Source organism: Pan troglodytes, chromosome 10 (assembly GCF_028858775.2).
Source record: "Pan troglodytes isolate AG18354 chromosome 10, NHGRI_mPanTro3-v2.0_pri, whole genome shotgun sequence".
Classification (NCBI taxonomy): Eukaryota; Metazoa; Chordata; class Mammalia; order Primates; family Hominidae; genus Pan; species Pan troglodytes.
This window is the reverse complement of record NC_072408.2, coordinates 128744497-128768594: the sequence shown is the minus strand read 5'-3', so window position 1 is coordinate 128768594 and position 24098 is coordinate 128744497. Positions and strand designations below refer to the sequence as shown.

Below are 24098 nucleotides of genomic sequence, written 5' to 3'. Positions count from 1 at the left end.
AGGACACTCCTGTAACAACACACGTCAACTGAAAGGGTGATGTGGAACAGTTGACCAGGCCAACGAGTGGAAAGTCAGACACCAAGGAATAGGATGCTTGGAAAGGTAAATGATGAAAATGAAATGGGTCCCAAATATCAGGAACAAAGGAGGCAGAGTGCTGTGAGGAGGGCAGGCATGAAGGACAAATGGGGGAGGCTCAGAGAGGGGTGAAAATGAGCAAAGCTGCTGAAAGGAGGGAGGGATAAAAGGACAACTGACCTACTTAACACTTTCAAGACAGGAGATGTAGAGTCATTGTTTACTAGTACAGTCTTGGGCAAGTCACTTAAAACACTCTGAGCCTCAGTTTCTTCTTCTGTAAAATGGGTATATGAATACCCACTTCTTGGTACAGTTATAAGATGAAAGCCCTTTGAAAACTAGAGACGTGTGTAAGTGTCCGTGAGGTCGGCACCCTGCTGAATAGCTGCCCTTTGTGTTATATCTGTGGAGATATGAGCTACACTGTCCACATTTTTGCAGAAGTGTAAAAAATACAGATGTTTTAAATTCTCACTATAAAATTAATATCAACTGCTGTTTTGTAAGTTGATTCTGATTAGAAACAGAGAGACAATAAACAATACCATGTGTTTCTAAAGACAGGCTTGCTTTTAGTTCCAAGGAGAGTGGGAAAATACGACAGTGATAGAATGAAGTCAGCCCTTGAGATACAAAACAAAATACCACACACACGTTAAAGACAACTCCCCCACCTGTAGGAAGGAAATCCCTGCATACCTGAAGGTGGTATTGATTGTTCCTGAACACGTTGTAGATGATCGCAGTGTGAGCACAAACATACAGAAGAACTCTCTGCCTTTCCTCTCGAATATAGTAAACAGGAAGAGAACTATTCCATCCAAACGACCAGGTCATGGTCTGGAAGACAAGGGCAAAACCAGCAAGACATTACAGCATGTTCAGCCCAGAGCTGGGGCTCCAGGAACTCGCCGGAGGGGAAGGATTTCACATCAACAATTCAGCGAAGAGGAACCACTTTAAGAAAGTCCTCAGCCAGGCGTGGTGGCTCATGCCTGTAATCCTAGCACTTTGGGAGGCTGAGGCGGGCGGATTACCTGAAGTCGGGAATTCGAGACCAACCTGGCCAACATGGTGAAATCCTGTCTCTATTAGAAATACAAAAAATAGCTGGGCGTGGTGATGCATGCCTGTAATCCCAGCTACTTGGGAGGCTGAGGCAGGAGAATCGCTTGAACCCGGGAGGCGGAGGTTGCAGTGAGCCGAGATCACGCCATCGCACTCCAGCCCGGGCGACAGTGTGAGAAAAAAAGGTTAAGATGGCAACGTTAATGTTCCGTGTATTTTACCACAATTTAAAAAAAAATTTAAAGGGTGAATTTTATGGCATGTTAATTATATCTCCATTAGAAAAGAAAGTCTTCAACAATACACAGAAATAACTTCCTTTTCTTCCACTCCCCAGGACCTAAACTTTGTTCAATACCAGACACACAGTGAGCACCTAACATTGTGAAATTCCATTTACTTTCTAAAAGCATGTAGAGTAGACAAGTTACAACGAAGTCATTATGTAACTTTATAAGAAAGGCAAATAGGCTGGGAGCCCTGTTTCATGCCTGTAATCCCAGCACTTTGGGAGGCTGAGGTGGGTGGATCACCTGAGGTTGAGGGTTCTAGACCAGCCTGGCCAAAATGGTGAAACCTCATCTCTACTAAAAACACAAAAATTAGCCAGGCGTGGTGGCACGCACCTTTACTCCCAGCTACTCAGGAGGCTGAGGCTGGAGAATCACTTGAACCTGGGAGGCGGAGGTTGCAGTGAACTAAGATCGTGCCACTGCACTCCAGCCTGGGTGACAGAGTGATACTCCATCTCAAAAAAAAAAAAAAAAAAAAGAAAGGCAATTAATTATTCAGCCTGGGTATTTGGTCCCTATGTACTATTTCTACTGGAAGGATAAAGGATGAAGAGACAAAATCTCTTCAGAAGAATTAAAAATTCTGTATTGCCTGGAATAAACCCAAAATTAAAATTTTATGAAATGAAAAATTATAAGTACAATAAATCTGACTACTGCTTTTACTTCAATACGAGTTTATTTATGTACTAGTTTTGTGTTCAAAGTTTTTTGGTTTTTTTTTTGTTTTTTTTGGAGGGGGGCACGGAGTCTCACTCTGTTGCCAGGCTGGAGTGCAGTGGCACAATCTCAGCTCACTGTTCACTCCGCCTCCCAGGTTCAAGTGATTCTCCTGCCTCAGCCTCCCGAGTAGCTTGGAGTACAGGCATGCACCACCACATCCAGCTACTTTTTGTATTTCTAGTAGAAACAGGGTTTCACCATGTTGGCCAGGATGATCTTGATCTCTTGACCTCATGATCCGCCTGCCTCGGCCTCCCAAAGTGCTGGAATTACAGCAGTGGGCAACGGCGCCCAGCTCAAAGTATTTTTTAAAAATTAAGAATAAACCAACTGTGGCACATCCAGACAATGCAATATTATTCAACCAGGAAAAAAAAAGGGCTAACAAGCCACAAAAAGGTATGGAGGAAAGTTACATGCATGTTGGTAAGTGAATGAAGCCAATATGAAAAGACTGCATATTACATGATTCCAACTATGACTTTCTAGAAAAGGTGAAACTATGGAGACAATAAAAAGATCAGTGTGGCCCGGCACAGTGGCTCACGCCTGTAATCCCAACACTTTGGGAGGCCGAGGCGGGTGGATCATCTCAGGTCAGGAGTTCAAGACCAGCCTGGTCAACACGGTGAAACCCCATCTCTACTGAAAATACAAAAATTAGCCAGGTGTGGTGGTGCATACCTGTAATCCCAGCTACTTGGGAGGCTGAGCCAGGAGAATTGCTTGAACCCAGGAGGCGGAGGTTATAGCAAGCTGAGATCACGCCATTGCACTCCAGCCTGGGCAACAGAGCAAGACCCTGTCTCAAAAAAAAAAAAAGATCAGTGGTTGCCAGGGCTCAGGGGAGGAAGGGAGGGATGGATCGGTGGAGGACAGGGGGTTTCAGGGCATGAATCTATTTGTATGATACTAGAATGCTGGGTACATGTCAGGATACATTTGTCCAGGCCCATAATAAGCATGACACACAGAATGACCCCCAATATACACTATGGACTTAGGTTAATAATAAGGTACCAGTATTGGCTCATCAGTGCTAACGGATGAACCACACTCATCCAGGATGTGAATAAAAGGGAAAACTGGGAGAGGAGGGATGTGCAGAGGAATATGTGGGCGCCCTGTGTACAGTACATTCAGCTCAATTTTTTTTTCTTTTTTCTTTTTTTTTTTTGAGATGCAGTCTCGCTCTGTCACCAGGCTGCAGTGCAGTGGCATGATCTCGGCTCACTGCAGCCTCCACCTCCTGGGTTCAAGAGAGTCTCCTGCCTCAGCCTCCTGAGTAGCTGGGACTACAGGCATGCACCACCATGTCCAGCTAATTTTTGTATTTTTAGTAGAGACAGGGTTTCACCATGTTGGCCAGGATGGTCTCAGTCTCTCAATCTCATGATCCGCCTGCCTCAGTCTCCCAAAGTGCTGGGATTACAGGCATGAGCCACTGCTCCCAGCCTTCAATTTTTCTATAAACCTAAAACTGCTCAAAAATAAAATCCAGGCAGGGTGCAGTGGCTCACATCTGTAATCCCAGAACTTTGGGAGGCCGAGGTGAGTGGATTGCTTGATTCCAGGAGTTCAAGACCAGCCTGGGCAACATAGTGAAACCCCATCTCTAAAAAAAATACAAAAATTAGCCAGGCATGGTGGTGTGCACCTGTAATCCCATCTACTCAGGAGGCTGAAGCAGAAGGATTGACTGAGCCTAGGAGGTGGAGGTTGCTGTGAGCCGAGATCGTAATGCTGCACTGCAGCGTGAGCAACAGAGCAAGACCTTGTCTCAAAAAAAAATATATATATATTATATATATGTGTGTATATATATATATGTGTATATATATATACACATACACATATACATAAAATTATCTAGGGTCAAGTAATCAAATGCAGTAGAGTGCTGAAAGTGATGCGTTGCGTTGCTAAGAATCAGTGAATTAAATTGGCATATAGAAACAAAATCTGGTAAGTTTCCTTTCTTATCTTTGAACAATACTTATAAAATTAAATTGTTTCTCCCCAAGACAGACATAGCAGGTAATGTGGCCAATTTCTCTCTCCTACATTCTTAATTCCCCATCCTCTCCTGTTTCCATCTGCTCATTCCCTATAATTTATATTTATATTTAGGTCTCTTATTGTGTGGGTGTGAGTGGTAGAATTATGGAATCATAATTGTCTCAAGCTGCAACTTCTAGGAACAGAATTATTTAATATTTGGCTGTTTCTTAAAAGCTGATTTATTCAAATGAAATTGTTCTTTTGGAAACTTGCTAATCCTAAAAGGATCATCTTCCTGGAAATTTATTTTGCCATTTAACAAATTAGTGACAAAAAGAAAGCATTCCTAAAAGGACTCCTGTCTTCAGCCACAACAGCTCTTCCCGGGTCACCACGAGGCTGACTTCACTTAGTGGTAACAGAACAACCCCACTCGAGCAGCGTTCACAATTGTGGAAATCAAGTAGTATTAATCATCGTGTTTTGCAGAAGTTTTAACATGCATGACAGATGATTATGGAGATAGCCACTGCTTACATCAATCTTTTTCTAAAACATATTAATCTGGAAAATAAAACTTTGCTGTCAAAACCAGATTTCATTGTATTTGATATTCATAAGATTCCTGCTCATAAATACATGATTGCCTTGTTTCCTAGCTGAAGTTGGGATCCACAGTCATGTCTATTTACCGTGAACACTGGGAGCTAGTACAGGCCTTAGCACTAAGGAGAGGACCCCAAAGGAAAAGGAGGATGCTGTGGACACAGGAGAGATGGAGGAGCACGTTCACTGTAGGACCTTGTGTGACAGCAAGAAATTAGAAGCAACCTAAATGGCCACAGAAAGGGGAACAGTTACATTTAAAAAGAGGAAGTGGGCTGGGCACGGTGGCTCATGCCTGAAATTCCAACACTTTGGGAGGCTGAGGTGGGTGGATCACCTGAGGTCAGGAGCTCGAGACCAGCCTGGCCTACATGGCGAAACCCTGTGTCTACAAAAATACAAAAGTTAGCTGGGTATGGTGGTGCGTGCCTATAATCCCAGCTACATGAGAGGCTGAGGCAGGAGAATCACTTGAACCCAGGGAGGCAGAGGTTGCAGAGAGCCAAGATAGCACCACTGCACTCCAGCCTGGGTGAGAGTGAGACTCCATCTCAAAAAAAGAAAAACAAAAAGAGGAAGTAGAGATACATGCACTGATACAAGAAACCTTCCAAGACATATTAAGTGGAAAAACATTTTGTAGAAATGCAGGATTATCTCACTGGTAAAAAAAAAAAAAAAAAACCTAAACAACACAAAAACTAAATGTGAGCCATGTGCACAGGCATGGGCACACAGATAACATGTTGTACATGCACAGAACAAGGTCAGGAGAGGAGCAGTCACAGCCAACTGTGGCAGGAATTACATAGGGAAATGAGATTGGGTGGGGGTGTGTGTAGGAAGAAGAATCTTCGCCTTCAAACATGTATAAGTTGTCTGAATTTTTACAAATAATCCTGAATAGTTTTTGTTTCTTTGTTTGAAACAGAGTCTCACTCTATTACCCAGGCTGAAGTGCAATGGCGCAATCTTGGCTCACTGCAACTTCTGCTTTCCTGGGTTCAAGCGATTCTCCTGGCTCAGTCTCCTAAGTAGCTGGGATTACAGGCATGCACCACCACGCCCGGCTGATTTTGTATTTTTAGTGGAGAGGGGTTTCACCATGTTGATCAGGCTGGTCTTGAACTCCTGACCTCAGGTGATCCACCCACCTTGGGCTCCCAAAGTGCTGGGATTACAGGTGTGAGCCACCGCGCCCGGCCAACACTGAATAGTTTTAACAAAAAGAAAAAATTGAGGCCGGGTACGGTAGCTCACACCTATAATCTCAACACTTAGGGAGGCCGAGGTGGGAGGATTGCTTGAGCTTAGGAGTTCAAGGCCAGCCTGAGAGACATAGTGAGACCCCATCTCTAAAAAAGATTTTTAAAATTAGCTGGGTGTGGTGATACACGCCTGTAGTCCCAGATACTGGGGAGGCTGAGGTGGGAAGATCCATTGAACCCAGGAGACGGAGGTTGCAGTGAACCATGATCGCACCACTGCACTCCACTCTGGGCGATAGAGTGAGAGCCTGTCTCAAAATAAACAAAAAGAAAAAAATAATAAAGGAGAAAGAGAGAAAGAAAAAGAAAGTGAAGGAAAAAGAAAGAAGAAAGAAGATACATGCAATAAGCTAAAGAAATTTCAGGAGGCTGAAGTGGGAGGATTGAGTTCTAGTCCAGCCTGGGCAACACAGCAGGGTTCTGTCTCTTAAAAAAGGCCGGGCATGGTGGCTCACGCCTGTAATCCCAGCACTCTGGGAGGCCTAGGCGGGCAGATTGCATGGTCAGGAGATCAAGACCATCCTGGCTAACACGGTGAAACTCCGTCTCTACTAAAAAAAAAAAAAAAAAAATTACAAAAAATTAGCTGGGCGTGGTGGTGCATGCCTGTAGTCCCAGCTACTCGGGAGGCTGAGGCAGGAGAATCACTTGAACCCAGGAGGTGGAGGTTGCAGTGATCCAAGATCACGCCACTGCACTCCAGCCTAGGTGACAGAGCGAGACTCCACCTCAAAAAATAAATAAATAAATAAAAGCTAAAGTAATTTGTAAAGGAAGACAGTCTAGAAAATTTTTGGTTCTGCCGTTTTGGTTCTGCAGTGAGACCAAGGCTAAGCGAGACCCAAAACTTGGGGAGTGGCTCTTGCCAAGTCCAGATAGCTGTGCCCCTGACACAAAGAATACACCTTCTCCTTAGAGACATTACCTGATTTATGTTTGCTGGCTAAACAAGACAAGAGTCTTTGTGAGCCCTAAAGCTCAATTATTCTTTCTCTCGGAGTGAACAGTTGCAAGCTATGGGAGAGAGGCTGTCACACTGGGCTCAAATGAAGCCAATATGCAGAAAGGAGGTTTTCAGTTGCCTGCATTTCCCTCCAGACATCTTGCCACCGTCATCGTCATGACACACAGTTGCGGACACTTACTGAGTACTCACTATGTCTTAGGAACTACATTAAGTATTTGATATCCATTCAATCACTTCCACATCTTCCAAAGGCATGAATCTACAGGAAGGATGAATCCTAGGAAACAATTTTCAGAAAGTAGCAGATGGAGGAAGAAGGAAAAAACTCCTCCTTTTCCTTCTCTGGGTAAATGATAATATTTTTACTCCTCGCAGATGGTGCCTCCCTGGAATATTTTCAGCAGTGGCAAAGGCAGATTCCTCTGGACTGCCTGGGGCTTTTCACTGCGGCTTTCACTCCTCCATTACCTTCCACTCTGGGACCCTCTGGGAATGGATGGTTTTGGGGGCATGTAAAGATAAAGGCAGAAGAGGTGAGGCAAGAAGGGGAAGGGGTGGAATTGGCAGCATGAAGGAGGAGTTTTACAATGTGAGAGAAAAAAGGAGAGGAGACAGGAGGGAAGAGAGAAAAGGGAAAGGAGAGGGGAGGGGAAGAAGAGGGAAGGGAAGAAGAGGGAGAGGAAGCGGGAAGGAAAGGGGGAAGAGGAAGCTGGGGAAAGGGGCGGAATGGAGTTTGGATCTCCCACGTGAAATAGCACCCTATGCAACAGACAAACTATGTCTGGAATTTCCTGCCTGCTGAGCAACACCATTGAACGCAGATGCCGCTCTCAAGTTCATGTTCAGTCACACGTGTTCCAGTCGGAGCTCTTAACCGAACTTTAAAAGACACAAGTCTAGGCCGGGCGTGGTGGCTCACGCCTGTAATCCCAGCACTTTGGGAGGCCGAGGTGGGCGGATCACGAGGTCGAGAGATCGAGATCACCCTGGCCAACATGGTGAAATCCCATCTCTACTAAAAATACAAAAAAAGCCAGGCATGGTGGCAGGCGCCTGTAATCCCAGCTACTCAGGAGGCTGAGGCAGGAGAATCGCTTGAACCCGGGAGGCAGAGGTTGCAGTGAGCCAAGATCGTGCTATTGCACTCCAGCCTGGGCAAGAAGAGTGAAACTGTGTCTCCAAAAAAAAGACACAAGTCTAGGCCGGGCATGGTGGCTCACGCCTGTAATCCCAGCACTTTGGGAGGCCGAAGCAGGTGGATGACCTGAGGTCAGGAGTTCAAGACCAACCTGGCCAACATGGTGAGACGCCATCTCTACTAAAAATACAAAAATTAGCCAGGCGTGGTGGCTCATGCCTGTAATCCTAGCTACTCGGGAGACTGAGGCACAAGAATTGCTTGAACCTGGGAGGTGGAGGCTGCAGTGAGCCAAGATCGTGCCACTGCACTCCAGCCTGGGCGACAGAGCGAGACTGTCTTAAAAAAAAAAAAAAACACAAGTCTATTATTAGTTTAAAAAGTATCCTTCTGGTGGTATTCTTTTTCCCCCAACATGCATAAAATTCCCCTATTGCGCAACACTCTCAAAGCACTGGGGGAGATTTAAAAGCATTACACTTACCAAGGGATACACCGGGGCGCTTTTATCCTTTTGAAACAGAATGTCCTCTGTGGTGCTGGACACCAGTGACTCCCGGGAGATCCCTGCTTTGGACTGGATGTCGGATACTCTCCTTTCTTGTCCCTTCTCTCTGTTTTCTGGCTCCAAGTCCCTTCTTTCTTGTCCCAGTTCATCTTGGGGCATCCGGTCGGTTTTCTCCTCAAGCTCTCCTGAGGGCTGCCTTTCAGGGGAACTAATCTGTTGTTCCTCAGGACTGATTTGATCCAAATCAAGAAATTCAATTTGTGTGCTCAGCTCTCTTAAAAGCTCATCTGTTTCTGCATCCTCCAATTGTAAGGAAAGCTTTGACTTGCTACCTCTTTGGGTTTTCTTTAAAAAGAAATAAAATATCATGATTCCATACACAGTATGTGCTGCTACTCACCATTTATTCACCTTTTCTATTCCCAGTCAGCCAGTCTTAGTGTTAGCCTCACCTAGGAATTATGAAATGTTTTTTAAAAGAGGCTGGAACATTTTGTACTTAAAAAACAAAACAAGATGGGGTATAATGGCTCACGCCTGTAATCCCAACACTTTGGGAGGCCAAGAGGGGAGGATCACTTGAGCCCAGGAGTTCAAGACCAGCCTGGGCAACACAGTGCCACCTTATGTCTACCAAAAATGAACAAAATTAGCTGGGCATGGTGGTACATGCCTGTAGCCCCAGCTACTCAGGAGGCTGAGGTGAGAGGATTGCTTGAGCCTGGGAGGTTGAGGCTGCTTGTGAAAGATCATGTCACTGTACTCCAGCCTAGGTGACAAAGTGAGACCCCAGAAAGGAAGGAGGGATGAGAGGAGAGGAGAAGGGACAGGAAGGGGAGGAGAGGGGAGGGGAGGGGGAAAAGGAAAAGATAAGAAAAGAGCCGGGCACGGTGGTTCACACCTGTAATCCCAGCACTTTGGGAGGCCGAGGCGGGCAGATCACGAGGTCAGGAGATGGAGATCATCCTGGCTAACATGGTGAAACCCCATCTCTACTAAAAATACAAAAACAAAAAATTAGCTGGGCGTGGTGGCGGGCACCTGTAGTCCCAGCTACTCGGGAGGCTGAGGCAGGAGAATGGCGTGAACCCAGGAGGCGGAGCTTGCAGTGAGCCAAGATTGCACCATTGTACTCCAGCCTGGGCGACAGAGCGAGACTCCGTCTCAAAAAAGAAAAAAGAAAAGAAAAGAGAAAAGAAAAGAACAGGACAAACGTGGGTGTGTTCAAGTTTATTCTTGGCCTACCAGCAGACCCACAATGGCAAAATCATTCTTCTAAGTGGCACTCGTGGTCTCCAAAAGGCTGACTAGCTACAGACAGTGACCTATTCTTAGGCCACAGCTAAGTTCTCCTACTGGGGGCAGTCTGTGGGAAGCCTACACTCCTATTATCATACCGACTCCATTCTAAGGCGAGCACCTCAGCTGTGGCACACACCTCCTCCAGGAAGCTTTACCTGGCCATCCTCCAAACTGAGTTAAGAGGCCCTGTTTCATCTCCTGTGCATCTTTCACTCACTGCACTCATGGGTCTGCCTCCCTACACACCTTAGAGCTCCTTAAAAGAATGGATTGTGGCCAGGTGCAGGGGCTCCTAGCACTTTGGGAGGCCAAAGCTGGTGGATCACCTGAGGTCAAGAGTTTGAGACCAGCCTGGCCAACTTAAGTGACAGCCTGCCTCTACTAAAAATACAAAAAAATCAGCCAGGCGAGGTGGCGGACGCCTGTAATCTCAGCTACTCGGGAGGCTGAGGCAGGAGAATCACTTGAACCCGGGAGGCGGAGGTTGCAGTGAGCCGAGATCACACCATTGCACTCCAGCCTGGGCAACAAGAGTGAAACTCTGTCTCAAAAAAAAAAAAAAAAAAAAAAAAAAGAATGGATTGTGGCCGGGCGTGGTGGCGTGTGCCTGTAATCCTAGCACTTTGGGAGGCCAAGGTGGGCAGATCATTTGAGATCATGCGTTTGAGATCAGTCTGGCCAACATGGTAAGACCGAAACCCCATCTCTACTGAAAATATAAAACATTAGCTGGGTGTGGTGGTGGATGCCTGTAATCTTAGCTACTCAGGAGACTGAGGCAGGAGAATAGTTTGAACCCAGGAGGCGGAGGTTGCAGCAGGCTGAGATTGTGCCCCTGCACTCCAGCCTGGGCAACAGTGAGACTCTGTCTCAAAAAAAAAAAAAAGGAATGGATTGTACCTTATTTGGTTTCGTGTTCCCATAGTCTGGCCTATACTAAGCACTCAACTAATGATTCTGAATGAATTGATGAATGAATTAAGATGACTACTTACTGGGAAAATTCCTGATGTGATTGACTGGGAATCGGTAATCTGTGTCTCCAAACGGATCATGGACTCTGTGACTTCTTGGGGCTCCACTGTGGTTTCTTCCTGTATTCCTGAAGCCTCCTTCTCCTGGACTTCTCCAGCCTTTTCCTCAGTTTCTTCCATGACAATCTTTTTGTCCTCCTTCCCCTCCTCCTCCTCTTTCTCCTCCTCCTCCCCTTCCTCCTCACCCGTTTTCCTCTCCTCCTCCTGAGACTCTCTCCATGCTAATGTGTCATCTTTTGATTCCTGTTGTGGATCTTCTACTTCTTTATAATTTGGATTAGCTTCCTCCTCTTCTTTCATTTCTGTTTCTCCATTTTCTCCTGTTGCTTCTCGGGGAGCTTCTTCTGCATCTGACATTCTTCTCTGTAGAGTTTCCTCTAGAGAGATTTTGACCATAATAACCAGCTGGCCCTCAGCTTCCCATTTCCTTCTCCTAGTGCGCTAACCTACTGATGAAATGTGCATAAATGGCTCTGTTCCCTTTCCATAGGAATAAAAAGAATGTCATGTTTCTGACCAGGCACGGTGGCTCATGCCTGTAATCCCAGCACTTTGGGAGGCCAATGCAGATGGATCACCTGAGGTCAGGAGTTTGAGACCAGCCTGGCCAACATGATGAAACCCCGTTTCTACTAAAAATACAAAAATTAGCTGGGTGTGGTGGCGGGTGCCTGTAATCCCAGCTACTCAGGAGGCTGAGGCAGGAGAATTGCTTGAACCTGGGAGGCAGAGGTTGCAGTGAGCCAAGATCACACCATTGCACTCCAGCCTGGGTAACAAGAGCAAAGTTCTGTCTCAAAAATAAAAACAAAAAAAGAATGTCATATTTCTGGCCAGGCACAGTGGCTCACGCCTGTAATCCCAACACTTTGGGAGGCTGAGCTGGGAGAATCAGTTGAGGTCAGGAGTTTGAGACCAGCCTGGCCAACATGGTGAAACCCCATCTCTACTAAAAATACAAAAAGTTGGCCGGGCGTGGTGGCTCACGCCTGTAATCCCAGCACTTTGGGAGGCCGACGCGGGTGGATCATGAGGTCAGGAGATCGAGACCATCCTGGCTAACACGGTGAAAGCCCGTCTCTACTAAAAATACAAAAAATTAGCCGGGCGTGGCGGCGGGCGCCTGTAGTCCCAGCTACTCGGAAGGCTGAGGCAGGAGAATGGTGTGAACCCGGGAGGCGGAGCTTGCAGTGAGCCGAGATCGTGCCACTGCACTCCAGCCTGGGCAACAGAGAGAGACTCCGTCTCAAAAAAAAAAAAAATACAAAATGTTAGCCGGGTGTGGTGGTGGTGCCTGTAATCTGAGCTACTCAGAAGGCTAAGGCAGGAGAATCGCTTGAATCCGGGAGGCGGAGGTTGCAGTGAGCCAAGATCATGCCACTGCAGTCCAGCCTGGGCAACAGAGCGAGACCTTCTCTCAAAAAAAAAAAAAAAAAAAGTCACATTTGTGGGAAACCTTTTTTTTTTTTTTTTTTTTTTTCTTCAGACACAGTTTTGTTCTTGTTGCCCAGGCTGGAGTGCAGTGGCACGATCTTGGCTCACTGCAATTACCACCTCCAGGGTTCAAGCAATTCTCCTGCCTCAGCCTCCCGAGCAGCTGGGATTACAGGCGTCTGCCACCACACCCAGCTAATTTTTGTATTTTTTCAGTGGAGGCAGGGTTTCACCATTTTGGCCAGTCTGGTCTTAAACTCCTGACCTCAAGTGATCCGCCCACCTTGGCTTCCCAAAGTGCTGGGATTACAGGCGTGAGCCATCACGCGCAGCTGGGAAATCTTAAAGTATATGTATTTGTGGCCCAGATCTTAAAAATACTGATCCAGGGCCTGTCAACTTTCTAGGAATAAACACCTTGTAGCCTTTTTACTCATTTAAAATATATTTATATTCCCACAGGCAACAAAATGCATAACCCACATATTAGCAACAATTCTAGAAACAGGAATACGAGAAGAAGCAGGGTAGCCTAGTGGTTAAAAGCAAGGGCCTTGCTGTCAGCTTGTCCCAGCATTGAATCCCATTTCCACCATGTACTTGCTCTGTGACCTTGGGCAAGTCACTTTACCCCTCAGAGTCTGCATTTTCTCATGGGCAAAATGAAAAGAATAATCCTAAATTCTAGGGTTGTTGTAGAAAAGTGATAACATATATAAAATGCTCAACACAATTCTGGCACATACAGCTTGAAAAAATGGTAGCAGTTGTTATTATTTGAGAGAAAAGCAATCCTAATGTGCAAAGAAATGAACAGTTTGAAAGCCTTCTGGCATATTCTCCATTTATTCCTTACCACAAACAAGAGTTTGAACTAGGAAAACAATAAGGGTGGATACTTTATCCCTAAAGAGTTGGACCCCGAACAAAAAAAATCCCCACATTTTCGGTGACATTAGAATAAAAGAACTCAACACTTTGAAAATAAAGTCCCAGAGAGTACAGAGTAGAAAAGGTATTTCTATTTTTTAATTTCTTTCTCAGCACGAAATGTATCAGCTCCTCAAATTCATCTCTGGTAAAAATAATAATAATAATAATAAAATAAATAATGAATGGATAAATGAGTTTGAGGCTCTGAGAGGTGAAGTGACTTATTCAACATGACACCGCTAGTAAGAACGAGATCTCTCTGGCACTTAGTTTCTCCAGCTGAAAAATCACTGCTCTGAATAAAGTCTAGGGCTCTCACCACCGAGCCTCTTTTGACTGAGCCCAACTTCGCCGGCGCGTCTGGACAGCCGCAGGGGTTTGGGGCAGAAGTGCCAGGTGCGTGGCTCTGTGAGGGGATTAAAGCCCAGGTGCGGCCTCTGCCTCCAACTCAGGTCTCCCTGGGGCCGCCCCAGGCCCCACAAGGGCCAGGTCGGGTGAGCGCCCCCCAAGGGGCGCCAGACCCCGCCAGGTCGGGGGCCCCCTCGCCAGGGCCGCGTGGCCTCCGCCCCGGACTTACAGAGAGCACCCACCCCGGTCTTCAAAAGGCCAGAGTCGTCCCGCCGCCTGGACCCCTCAGCCACCTCCCGGGCCTCCTTCTAGCGGCTGCCACCTTCTCCACCAGCTCCCTAGTTCTGGTTGCCATCCAAGCTCCGTCTCCATGGCAACCGCCACCGCAGGAAGCGACAGGCCCTAAAGCAACAGGGCAGGGCGGTGGTCACGTGCCAGGAAGCGGTGACGAGCATGCCCGACGTGCCCCCTGCTGGTCGCTGGCGGCATAGACATTCCTCGCTTTTCTGTCCTTCCTCCGCTCGCACGATCCCCACCTTTTCACATGGTCCCGTCCCCTACGAAGCTGCAGCGGCCAATACTGCCAATTTTTACTTTCCGCAACCTTGGCAAGATGGGGTGGAGAAGTATGAACTCGGATACAATGCTCTTTTCCAAAAGCAAACTGAATTTCCAGGTCTCATGGATGCAGCACACAATCGTCCTGCCTGCCTCCTCACCGGGCATCGCGTGTTGCAGACAATTCCAGCTGGCTGGGGGCAGATATGACACAGGGTGCACCAGCTTGCGGTTCTCAGCACAAAGCGTTTCCGCAAAACCGGTCTGGCTATATCTATTAGGATCATTCCACGTCAAAGTGGCTCTCCACTAACATCTCATGGAAGACGGCAACAGGTGGCCACACGGGTTTCCACTGGGAGCCCTGCAGGAAGCCAGCCAGAGCCACTGAGGCAAAAGGCTCTCTGCTGCTGTCATTTTAGGAGAATGTGAATAATTCTCCCCGCCCATACTGCCACGCCCCAGTGATGGTAAATTGATTAATATGCATACATCTTAAAATAAAAAAGAAAGGATAAACTGGGCAAGCTGTGTTTATTATAGTCTGAGACTTTATAAAGAGACTGGAAAATACGTGGAATTAGAACATGCAATTTAAACAGCAAACATTGGTAAACACAGCATGTCTGTGGCTACCAGAGGGGAATACGTATGACTGTCAGGTCAAATAGAGTTTGAGGGAATTCGCCCAATAGGAGGGCTTTGGAATTGACTGTGAGAACCTGTGGCTGGAAGCACACAGCAATACCAATCCCATCAAGGCAAGCTGGTATCTGTATCCAACCACAGCAAAACCAGGCCCAAGGAACACAGGGCTTGCCTGGCAGAACTGCCAAAACAGAAAGCGGTGTGCAAGAACTGGGGAAATGAACACTGATACCATGGAGAGGAAAAAATAATTCAAAGCATCGGCAGGAATCCCTGAGAACCATTTTACCATCTTAAAAGAGACAAAAAATAAAAGGGAGGAAGAATAAGCATTTTCAAGAGGTCTGATCTACTTGTTCCTATCCATACCTCAGCGGTTTACAAAATAGCGCTGATCTCAGGGCATAGCCAGGAGGTTCAATTATAAAAAGTCAAACTAGCAGTGGGCTGGGCACAGTGGCTCACGCCTGTGATCCCAGCACTTTAGGAGGCCAAGGCAGGAGGACTGCTTGAGCCCAGGAGTTCGAGACCAACCTGGTCAACACAGGGAGACCCTGTCTCTACAAAAAATAAATTAGCTATGCATGATGGTGCACGCCTGTGGTCCCAGATACTTGGGCGGCTGAGGCAGTGCCCACAGGGTCAAGGCTTCAGTGAACCTTGATCACGACACTGCACTCCAGCCTGGGTGACAAAGCAAGACCTTGTCTCCAGAAAACAAAAACAAAAACACACAAAAACAGAGGGGTTCTTACTACCGAAGTGAAAGGAGCTTGCTGCCCTCTGGTGGGTTCCTAAAGAGGAAGCTGACACTACACCATGCTGGGCCACCTGGGAAGCCTCCAGGCTTTCCCTGTTCTCCAAAGGGAGCTACTATGGCCCTGACAGCCCAGCTGCTGAGGAAGCACAGTACTTAACAATTTCCGTATCCACAGCAGCAAGGCCTCAGTGCAAAGAAATATGTTGGTCAAAGCCTGACTTCACAATTGCTAGCCTGTTTTGCCCAACTTTCTATGAAGCTCTTCTGACCCCATCTGAGCTTTGGTTTGGGAGGGTCATAAGAAATTCAGCTGGGGTGACAACAGGGTCATATCAGCACTGTAAAACTCTTTATTAAAAATAATAATAATAATCACACCACTACCTGCCAGAATAACTTCCGCCCACTTGCCCACAATCCAGGGAATTCCTATTTAGGGCCGTGGCCTAATTTGTGAAAGAGGCCAAGCATAAGTTTTTAAGAATGCCTTAATCCAGGGAGATTACACTGGTGGGCCACAGTACTGCCACCACACAGAAGTTCAGGTTACAAGCCTCTTCCAGATCCTTATGCTTCAGGGAGAGAAGACAAGTTGGAAATCCCTAGACCCAAGTCCAGGGCAAGGGAAGATGCTTTCCTGTTACTGTTCCCCAGGGACAATCATCTTTGCAGAGGAATAATGTTGCAGCTGGAAGAAAGAAGAAAAGGAATGGCGTAAGTTTGGAGGCTCCCTTCAGGAAGGTCAGAGGCTGAGCCCTTCTGACCTTTTCACCAATGTTCTTTCATTCTTTTAAAGGAAATGCCTAGTGCATGAATGAACTGGAGAGACTCCCAGGAGAGACTCTGGGGCTCCCTCTGCTTCTACAGCTGTAGTCTCGTTCCTACCACGAGGACTTATCTGCAGTTTCCATGCAAACTGGGGATTCCCATTATTCCTCAATGTCTCCCCAGCCTTCCCCTCCAGCTTCATGTTTAACAAACACTCAAATGATGCCCCAGTGAGAATGAACAGAAACAGATACTTTACCCCAGCAGTCCTTTTCCTGCCCAGCGTGTTGGAACAAGTCTAAGCTGGTGTTTTTCCCCCCTGCGGATCACTGTCACATTCAGGGGCTTCTGAAAAGAAAATAAGCTCATTTCGTGTTCAGCCTCGTTAGTACTCAGAGATGCAGGCTAAAATGCTGAGATCCCATTTTTTGCCTATCAAATTGGTAAAGATTTACATTTGCAGCATAATCCTGTGGTTGGCGAGAGGGTGGGGAACGTGGCACTGCACTCTCAGGGCAGCCAGGGTGCTGACCTCAGTACCATCTTCCTCAAAAAACACGTGTCCCACCACCAACGATCTTTAAAAGGTACATCCAAGGTACATAGTACACAATTGCAAGATGACATACAAATTACAAGACATACAAATGCCTGTAATCCCAGCACTCTACAAAAAGTATAAAAATTAGCGAGACATACAAATGAAATGTTCATTCCAGGACTGTGTAGAAATTCAAAAACTGAAAACACCAGAAATGTCCATCAATAGGTATTGTTCAAATACAGTACAGAGAATGAAGGGTTTTAGTCAAAACAAACCAAAACCCCACCAAAGTATGAACCTATTTGATAATATTTTTTCTTTTTTTTTTTTTTTTGAGACACAGTCTCACTCTGTCACCCAGGCTGGAGTGCAGTGGCACAATCTTGGCTCACTGCAACCTCTGCTTCCCAGGTTCTAGCAATTCTCATGCCCCAGCCTCCCAAGTAGCTGGGACTACAGGTGCCCGCCACCACACCCGCCTAATTTTAGTATTTTTAGTAGAGACAGGGTTTCGCCATGTTGGCCAGGCTGGTCTCAGAACTCCTGATCTCAGGTGATCCACCCACCTCAGCCTCCCAAAGTGCTGGGATTACAGGTGTGAGCCACCGCGCCCGGCCGATAATATTTTCTAAAAGGACACCTGTGTTGCTCTAATGTGCGAAGTTTTCTGAAAGAACATGGAAAAACTTGTTAAGAGTGGTTACTTCCAGAGAGGACTAGTCCTTTGGAAAAAGAAGATGTTTACTTTTATATATTTCCATATCATTAATTTTTTAACCATGTGTATGTATTGCTTTATTTTTCTGAGACAGAGTCTTGCTCTGTTGCCCAGGCTGGAGTGTAGTGGCGCAATCTCAGCTCACCGCAACCTCAGCCTCCCAGGTTCAAGCAATTCTCGTGCCTCAGCCTCCTGAGTAGCTGGGACTACAGGCATGCAGCACCATGCTCAGCTAATGTTTTTGTATATTTAGTAGAGACAGGGTTTCACCATACTGGCCAGCCTGGTCTCAAACTCCTGGGCTCAAGTGATCTGCCCACCTCAGCATCCTAAAGTGCTGGGATTTTGGGCATGTGCCACCACACCCGGCATGTTATGTATTACTTTCTTTTTTTTGAGACGGGTTCTCTGTAGTGCAGGCTGGAGTACAGTAGCACAATCTCAGCTCACTGCAACCTCCGCCTCCCCAGTTCAAGCAATTCTCCTGCCTCAGCCTCCTGAGCAACTGGGATTACAGGCACGTGCCACCATGCCCGGATAATTTTTGTATTTTTAATAGAGATGGGGTTTCGCCATGTTGGCCAGGCTGGTCTTGAACTCCTGATCTCAGGTGATCCACCCACCTCAGCCTCCCAAAGTGCTGGGATTACAGGCATGAGCCACCACATCCAGCCTGTATATAGTACTTTAATTTAAAAAATTAAAATTAAAGTAGGGGGAGTACATACCAAAAAAATTACAAATTAAAATACGATATCCAGGCACGGTGGCTCACGCCAGTAATCCCAGCACTTTGGGAGGCAGGAAGATCACTTGAGCCCAGGAGTTGAAGACCAGGCTGGGCATGGTGAAACCCTGACTCTACAAAAAGTATAAAAATTAGCGAGGCATGGTGGTGTGCACCTATAGTCCCAGCTACTCGGGAGGCTGAGGCAGGAGGATTGCTCAAGGGAGGTCAAGGCTGCAGTGAGCTGTGACTGCACCACTGCACTCCAGCCTGGGCGACAGAGTGAGACCCTGTCTCAAAAAAATAAAAATAAATAAATAAAACAAGATGCCATCAAAATCTAAAACTTCTATGTATCAAATGACACTATTAACAGAGTGAAAAGGCAACCCACATGATAGGAGAAAATACATACATGCTGGGTATGGTGGCTCATGCCTGTAATCCCAACACATTCAGAGGCCCAGGCAGGAGGACTGCCTCAGCTCAAAAGTTCAAGACCAGCCCGGCAACAAACAGAGATCTCGTCTTTACAAAAAACATATATTTTTTTTAATTAGCCAGGCTTGATGACGCACATCTGTAGTCCCAGCTACTTGGGAGGCTGAGGTGGGAGGATCACTTGAGCCCAGAAGCTCAAGGCTGCAGTGAGCCATGAATGTGCCACTGCACTCCAGCCTGGGTGACAGAGTGAGATTCTGTCTTAAAAAAAAAAAAAAAGAAAAAAGAAAATACATGCAAATCATATATCTAATAAGGATTTAACATCCAGAACATATAAAGAACTCCTATACCTCAACATCAACAAAAAAATCTGATTAGAATATGAGCAAAGGGCTGGGTGTGGTGGCTCACGCCTGTAATCCCAACACTTTGGGAGGCCAAGGCAGGCGGATCATGAGGTCAGGAGATCAAGACCATCCTGGCTAACACGGTGAAACCCCGTCTCTACTAAAAATACAAAAAAAAAAGGCCAGGCGCGGTGGCTCACGCCTGTAATCCCAGCACTTTGGGAGGCCGAGGTGGGCAGATCACAAAGTCAGGAGATTGACACCATCGTGGCTAACACAGTGAAACCCCATCTCTACTAAAAATACACACACACACAAAATTAGCCAGGCTTGGTGGTGGATGCCTGTAGTCCCAGCTACTTGGGAGGCTGAGGCAGAGAATGGTGTCAACCCAGGAGGCGGAGTTTGCAGTGAGACGAGATTGTGCCACTGCACTCCAGCCTGGGTGACAGAGCGAGACTCCGTCTCAGAAAAAAAAAAAAAAGAAAAGAAAATGAGCAAAGGACTTGAATAGATCTTTCTTTTTTTTTTTTTTGAGACAGGGTTTCACTCCTGTTGCCCAGGCTGGAGTGTAGTGATGCAATCTTAGCTCACTGCAACCTCTGCCTCCTGGGCTCAAGCGATTCTCCTGCCTCAGCCTCCTGAGTAGCTGTGACTACAGGCACAATCCTCCACACCTGGCTAATTTTTGTATTTTTTTCCAGAGACAGGGTTTCACCATGATCCCCAGGCTGGTCTCAAACTCCTGAGCTCGAGTGATCCGCCCGCCTCAGCCTCCCAAAGCACTGGGATTACAGGCATGAGACACAGCGCCCAGCCTAAATAGACATTTCTTCAAAGAAGATATACAAATGATCAAAAAGCACAGGAAAAGATGCTCCATGTCACTAATCATAAGAGAAATGAAAATCAAAACCACAATGAGATTCTACCACGCACCGATTATGAAACAGAAAACAAGTGCTGGCGAGGAAGCGGGGAAAATGGAGCCCTGTGCACTACTGGTGGGAATGTGAAACGGTGCACGGCAGTGGAAAACAGTAATGGAGGGTCCTCCAAAACCTACACAAAGCGCCGGGCACGGTGGCTCACGCCTATAATAGCAGCACTTTGGGAGGCCAAGACGGGTGGGATCACTTGAGCCCAGGAATTCAAGACCAGCCTGGGCAACACGGCAAAACCACAAAATGCAAAAATTAGCTGGGCATGGTGGCACATGCCTGTAGTCCCAGCTACTCTCAAGGCTGAGGTGGGAGGATTGCTTGAGCCTGGGAAGTCCAGATTGCAGTGAGCCAAGATCACACCACTGCACTCCAGCCTCGGCAACAGAGAACCTGTCTCAAAATAAATAAATAAACAAACAAACAAATAAATAAATAAATAAGCAAGCTCATTCCAGAAACCTGGAAGTCATCTTTGACATTTTAAAATGTTCATAGGCCAGGTGTGGTGGTTCACGCCTGCAATCCCAGCACTTTGGGAGGCCAAGGCAGGTGGATTACTTGAGGTCAGGAGTTCGAGGCCAGCCTGGCCAACATGGTGAAACCCAGTCTCTACTAAAAATATAAAAATTAGCTGGGAGTGGTGGTGGGTGCCTGTAATCCCAGCTACTCAGGAGGCTAAGACAGGAGAATCACTAACCTGGGAGGCGGAGGTTGCAGTGAGCTGAGATTGCGCCACTGCACTCCAGCCTGGGTGAGAGCAAGACTCCATCTCAAAAAAAAAAAAAAAAAAGTTCATATATTGAAGTTAAAAAAAATTTTAGAAACTTTAAACATAGAATGACCACATGATGCAGCAATTAAATTTCTGGGCATATATACAAAGAAATGAAAGCAGAGATTTGAACAGATATTGCTACGACCATGTTCAAAGCAGCATTGTTCACAACAAAAAGGTGGAAGCAATCCTAGTGTCCATTGACTAATGAATGGATAAAAATAATGTGGTGTATACATACAGTAGAATATTAACAGCCTTTAAAAGGAAGGAAATTCTGACACATGCTGTAACATGGATGAACCTTGAGGACATTATGCTAAGTGAAATAAGCCAGATAAAAACTATACAGTGTCCTGTAATCCCAGCACTTTGGGAGGCAGAGGCAGGCAGATCATCTGAGGTAAGGAGTTTAAGACCAGCCTGGCCAACATGGCAAAACCCCATCTCTACTAAAAATACAAAAATTAGCCATGCCTGGTGGCATACGCCTGTAGTCCCAGCTACTCAGGAGGCTGAGACAGAAGAATGGCTCAAACCTGGGAGGTGGAGGGTGCAGTGAGTGGAGATTGAGCCACTGCACTCCAGCCTGGGCAACAGAGCGAGACACCATCTCAAAAACAAAACAAAACAAAACAAAAAAGCTATACAGTATGTAAGATTTCACCTAGATGAGGTCCCTGGAGTAGTCAAATTCATAGAGACAGAAAGTAGGATGGTGGGTGCCAGGGCCTGCGGAAAGTGGGAATGGAGAGTTAGTGTTTAATGGAGATTTGGGTTTCAGTTTAGGAGGGTGAAAAAGTTTTGGAGATGGCAGATGGGTAGGGGTGATATTTGCAAAACAATGTGAATGTACTTAATGCCACTAAAGTGTAGATTTTTTAATGGTTAAAATGGTAATTTTTTTTTTTTGAGACAAAGTTTCACTCTTGTCACCCAGGCCAGAGTGCAGTGGCGTGATCTCAGCTCACTGCAACCTCTGCCTCCCGGGTTCAGGCAATTCTCCTGCCTCAACCTCCAGAGTAACTGGGATTACAGGCGCCCACCACGACGCCCGGCTAATTTTGTATTTTTAGTAGAGATAGGGTTTCACCACGCTGGCAGGCTGGTCTCCAGCTCCTGACCTCAGGTGATCCGCCCACCTTGGCCTCCCAAAGTGCTGGGATTATAGGCGTGAGCCACCACGCCCGGCCTAAAATGGTAATTTTTATATTATGTATATTTACCACAAAAAAATAAATATGTCAGGTCTATCAATGGAATCTCTAAATCTAAGAAAATACAGCATAGGCCGGGCATGGTAGCTCACACCTGTAATTCCAGCACCTTGGGAGGCCAAGGCAGGCGGATCATGAGGTCAAGAGATAGAGACCATCCTGGCCAACATGGTGAAAACCCATCTCTACTAAAAATACAAACATTAGCTGGGCATGGTGGCAGGCACCTGTAGTCCCAGCTACTTGGGAGGCTGAGGCAGGAGAATCGCTTGAACCTGGGAGGCGGAGGTTGCAGTGAGCTGAGATCATGCCGCTGCACTCCAGCCTGGCTATAGAGCGAGACTCCATCTCAAAAAAAAAAAAAAAAAAAAAAAAAAAGTCATTTCCTACCAGATTGTCAAAGAATATCTATGTTATTGCCAAAGACTGTAACATAGTTGGGAAAGCTAGAAACAGACGCACTCACAGGTGCTACTTGAGAGAAGGTGCACTGGCACAAGCTTCTTGGAGGACACCTTGACAAGATCTATGAAGGGTAAATGTGCACTGCCTTTAACTCAGTAATGACACATCTAGCAACATGGCAGAAATTCTCCCACAGGCAAGGACACTTGCTACACCACTGTTTGTTACGGCCAAACACTGGAAACAACCTAAATGTCGAACATGGGAGGCTGGCTAAGTAAAAGATGGTGAACCGACCAATGGAACATGGTGGGATCATTCAAAGGAATGAAGATACAAATGTGCCAACACGGAATTCCCTTCGAAGTGGGCGGAAATGCAGAGTAACATGTACATTAGGCCTTTTCTGTGTCATCTTTGTCAAAAAGCAATCACAGCCAGGCGTGGTGGCTCATGCTTAATAATCTGAATGTTTTGAGGGGCTGAGGCTGGAGGCTCACTTGAGCCCAGGAGTTCTAGACCGGCCTAGGCAACATAGCAAGACCCTGTCTCTACAAAAAATGAAAAAAAAAAAAAAATTAGCCGGGTGTGGTGGTGCACACCTGTAGTCCCAGCTACCTGGGAGGCCAAGGCAGGAGGATTGCTCAAGCCCTGGAGTTTGAGGCTGCAGTGAGCTATGATTGCACCACTGCACTCCAGCCTGGGCAGCAGAGCGAGAGACCCTGTCCTAAAAAAAAAAAAAAAAAAGACAGTGGCTGTAGACACATGCACCCACGTGTGGAAACTGTGTGAGGGACACACTTGTGTGCTTCCAGTTCTATAAATGACAGCCCTGGGCAGGCTGGAAACCTGGAGGCCTCCTTGACACACTCCATCAGGTTAAGGCCCATGGATTTTACACCATAAATGTCTCTTTGATTGGCCCCTTCCTCCACCCCATTTGTCACAGCCACCATCCTCTCTTGACTGACTGCTACAGCTCTGTCACCCTCCAATCTGTTCTCTACCTAACATCCAGAGAAGGCTTCTTACCCCTGTCACACCCCAATCTGGAACTGTGCGGTGGCTCCCTTCTGCACCTCAGGAAAAAAACAGCACAATCTTTACTAAGGACCACAGGCCTGACCTTAACACCTCCTGGCCTCACCTCCTCCCCTTCTCTCCATTCTGCTCTGGGCTCCACCCTCCTTTGAGTTCTTTGATCCTCCCACCCCAGGGTGTATGAACCTGCTTTGAAGGCTTTTTCTCCCTGCCAGCTTCCCCTCGACCAGAGAAACTTCTATACACATCTGAAGGTCACTTCCTGAGGAACACTCCTTCAATCCCAAACCAAATCAGGGCCCCATGATTTACTCTCTGAGCTTCTTAACACTCTTCCTTCGTAACACTTATCAGTGTGTATCATTATACAGCTGAGATTATTTGATTAAGGCCTGGCTCCCCCACCAAAGTGCTCCCAAGGCAAGGACCCTGTTTGTTTCGTTCCCCGTTACAGCCCCAGTACCTCGCCCAGGACCCAGCATGTGCAGCGGAAGA

The 24098-nt window shown here is 46.6% G+C and overlaps 2 protein-coding genes across 28 annotated transcripts in view; both read right to left on the bottom strand.

Annotated features, from left to right (window-relative positions):
- The window catches only part of CFAP251 (cilia and flagella associated protein 251), an 85415-nt gene extending 71279 nt beyond the window's left edge, over nucleotides 1-14136 (bottom strand). For 13 of the 18 annotated variants that reach the window (XM_063785149.1, XM_063785153.1, XM_063785151.1 and 10 more), the window contains exons 1-4: nucleotides 13937-14136; nucleotides 10954-11369; nucleotides 8633-9001; nucleotides 784-924 (exon numbers count right to left, since the gene is read on the bottom strand). In XM_063785149.1, coding sequence (XP_063641219.1) covers nucleotides 784-924; nucleotides 8633-9001; nucleotides 10954-11349 — 906 coding nt within the window. In that variant the 5' untranslated portion in view covers nucleotides 11350-11369; nucleotides 13937-14136. The remainder of the gene's footprint in view (nucleotides 1-783; nucleotides 925-8632; nucleotides 9002-10953; nucleotides 11370-13936) is intronic. The other 5 variants (XM_016924427.4, XM_054664698.2, XM_054664692.2 and 2 more) reach the window with 4 other exon arrangements.
- A 646-nt stretch (nucleotides 14137-14782) lies between these two features.
- The window catches only part of PSMD9 (proteasome 26S subunit, non-ATPase 9), a 28903-nt gene continuing 19587 nt past the window's right edge, over nucleotides 14783-24098 (bottom strand). For 4 of the 10 annotated variants that reach the window (XR_010147739.1, XR_001707740.4, XM_009426411.5 and 1 more), the window contains 2 exon segments: nucleotides 16701-16789; nucleotides 14783-16361 (listed from right to left, as the gene is read on the bottom strand). Coding sequence is in view for 5 of the 10 variants with exons in the window: in XM_009426411.5 (XP_009424686.1) it covers nucleotides 16334-16361; nucleotides 16701-16789 (117 nt within the window). In the remaining 5 variants the exon portion in view is untranslated. 10 annotated transcript variants of the gene reach the window in all.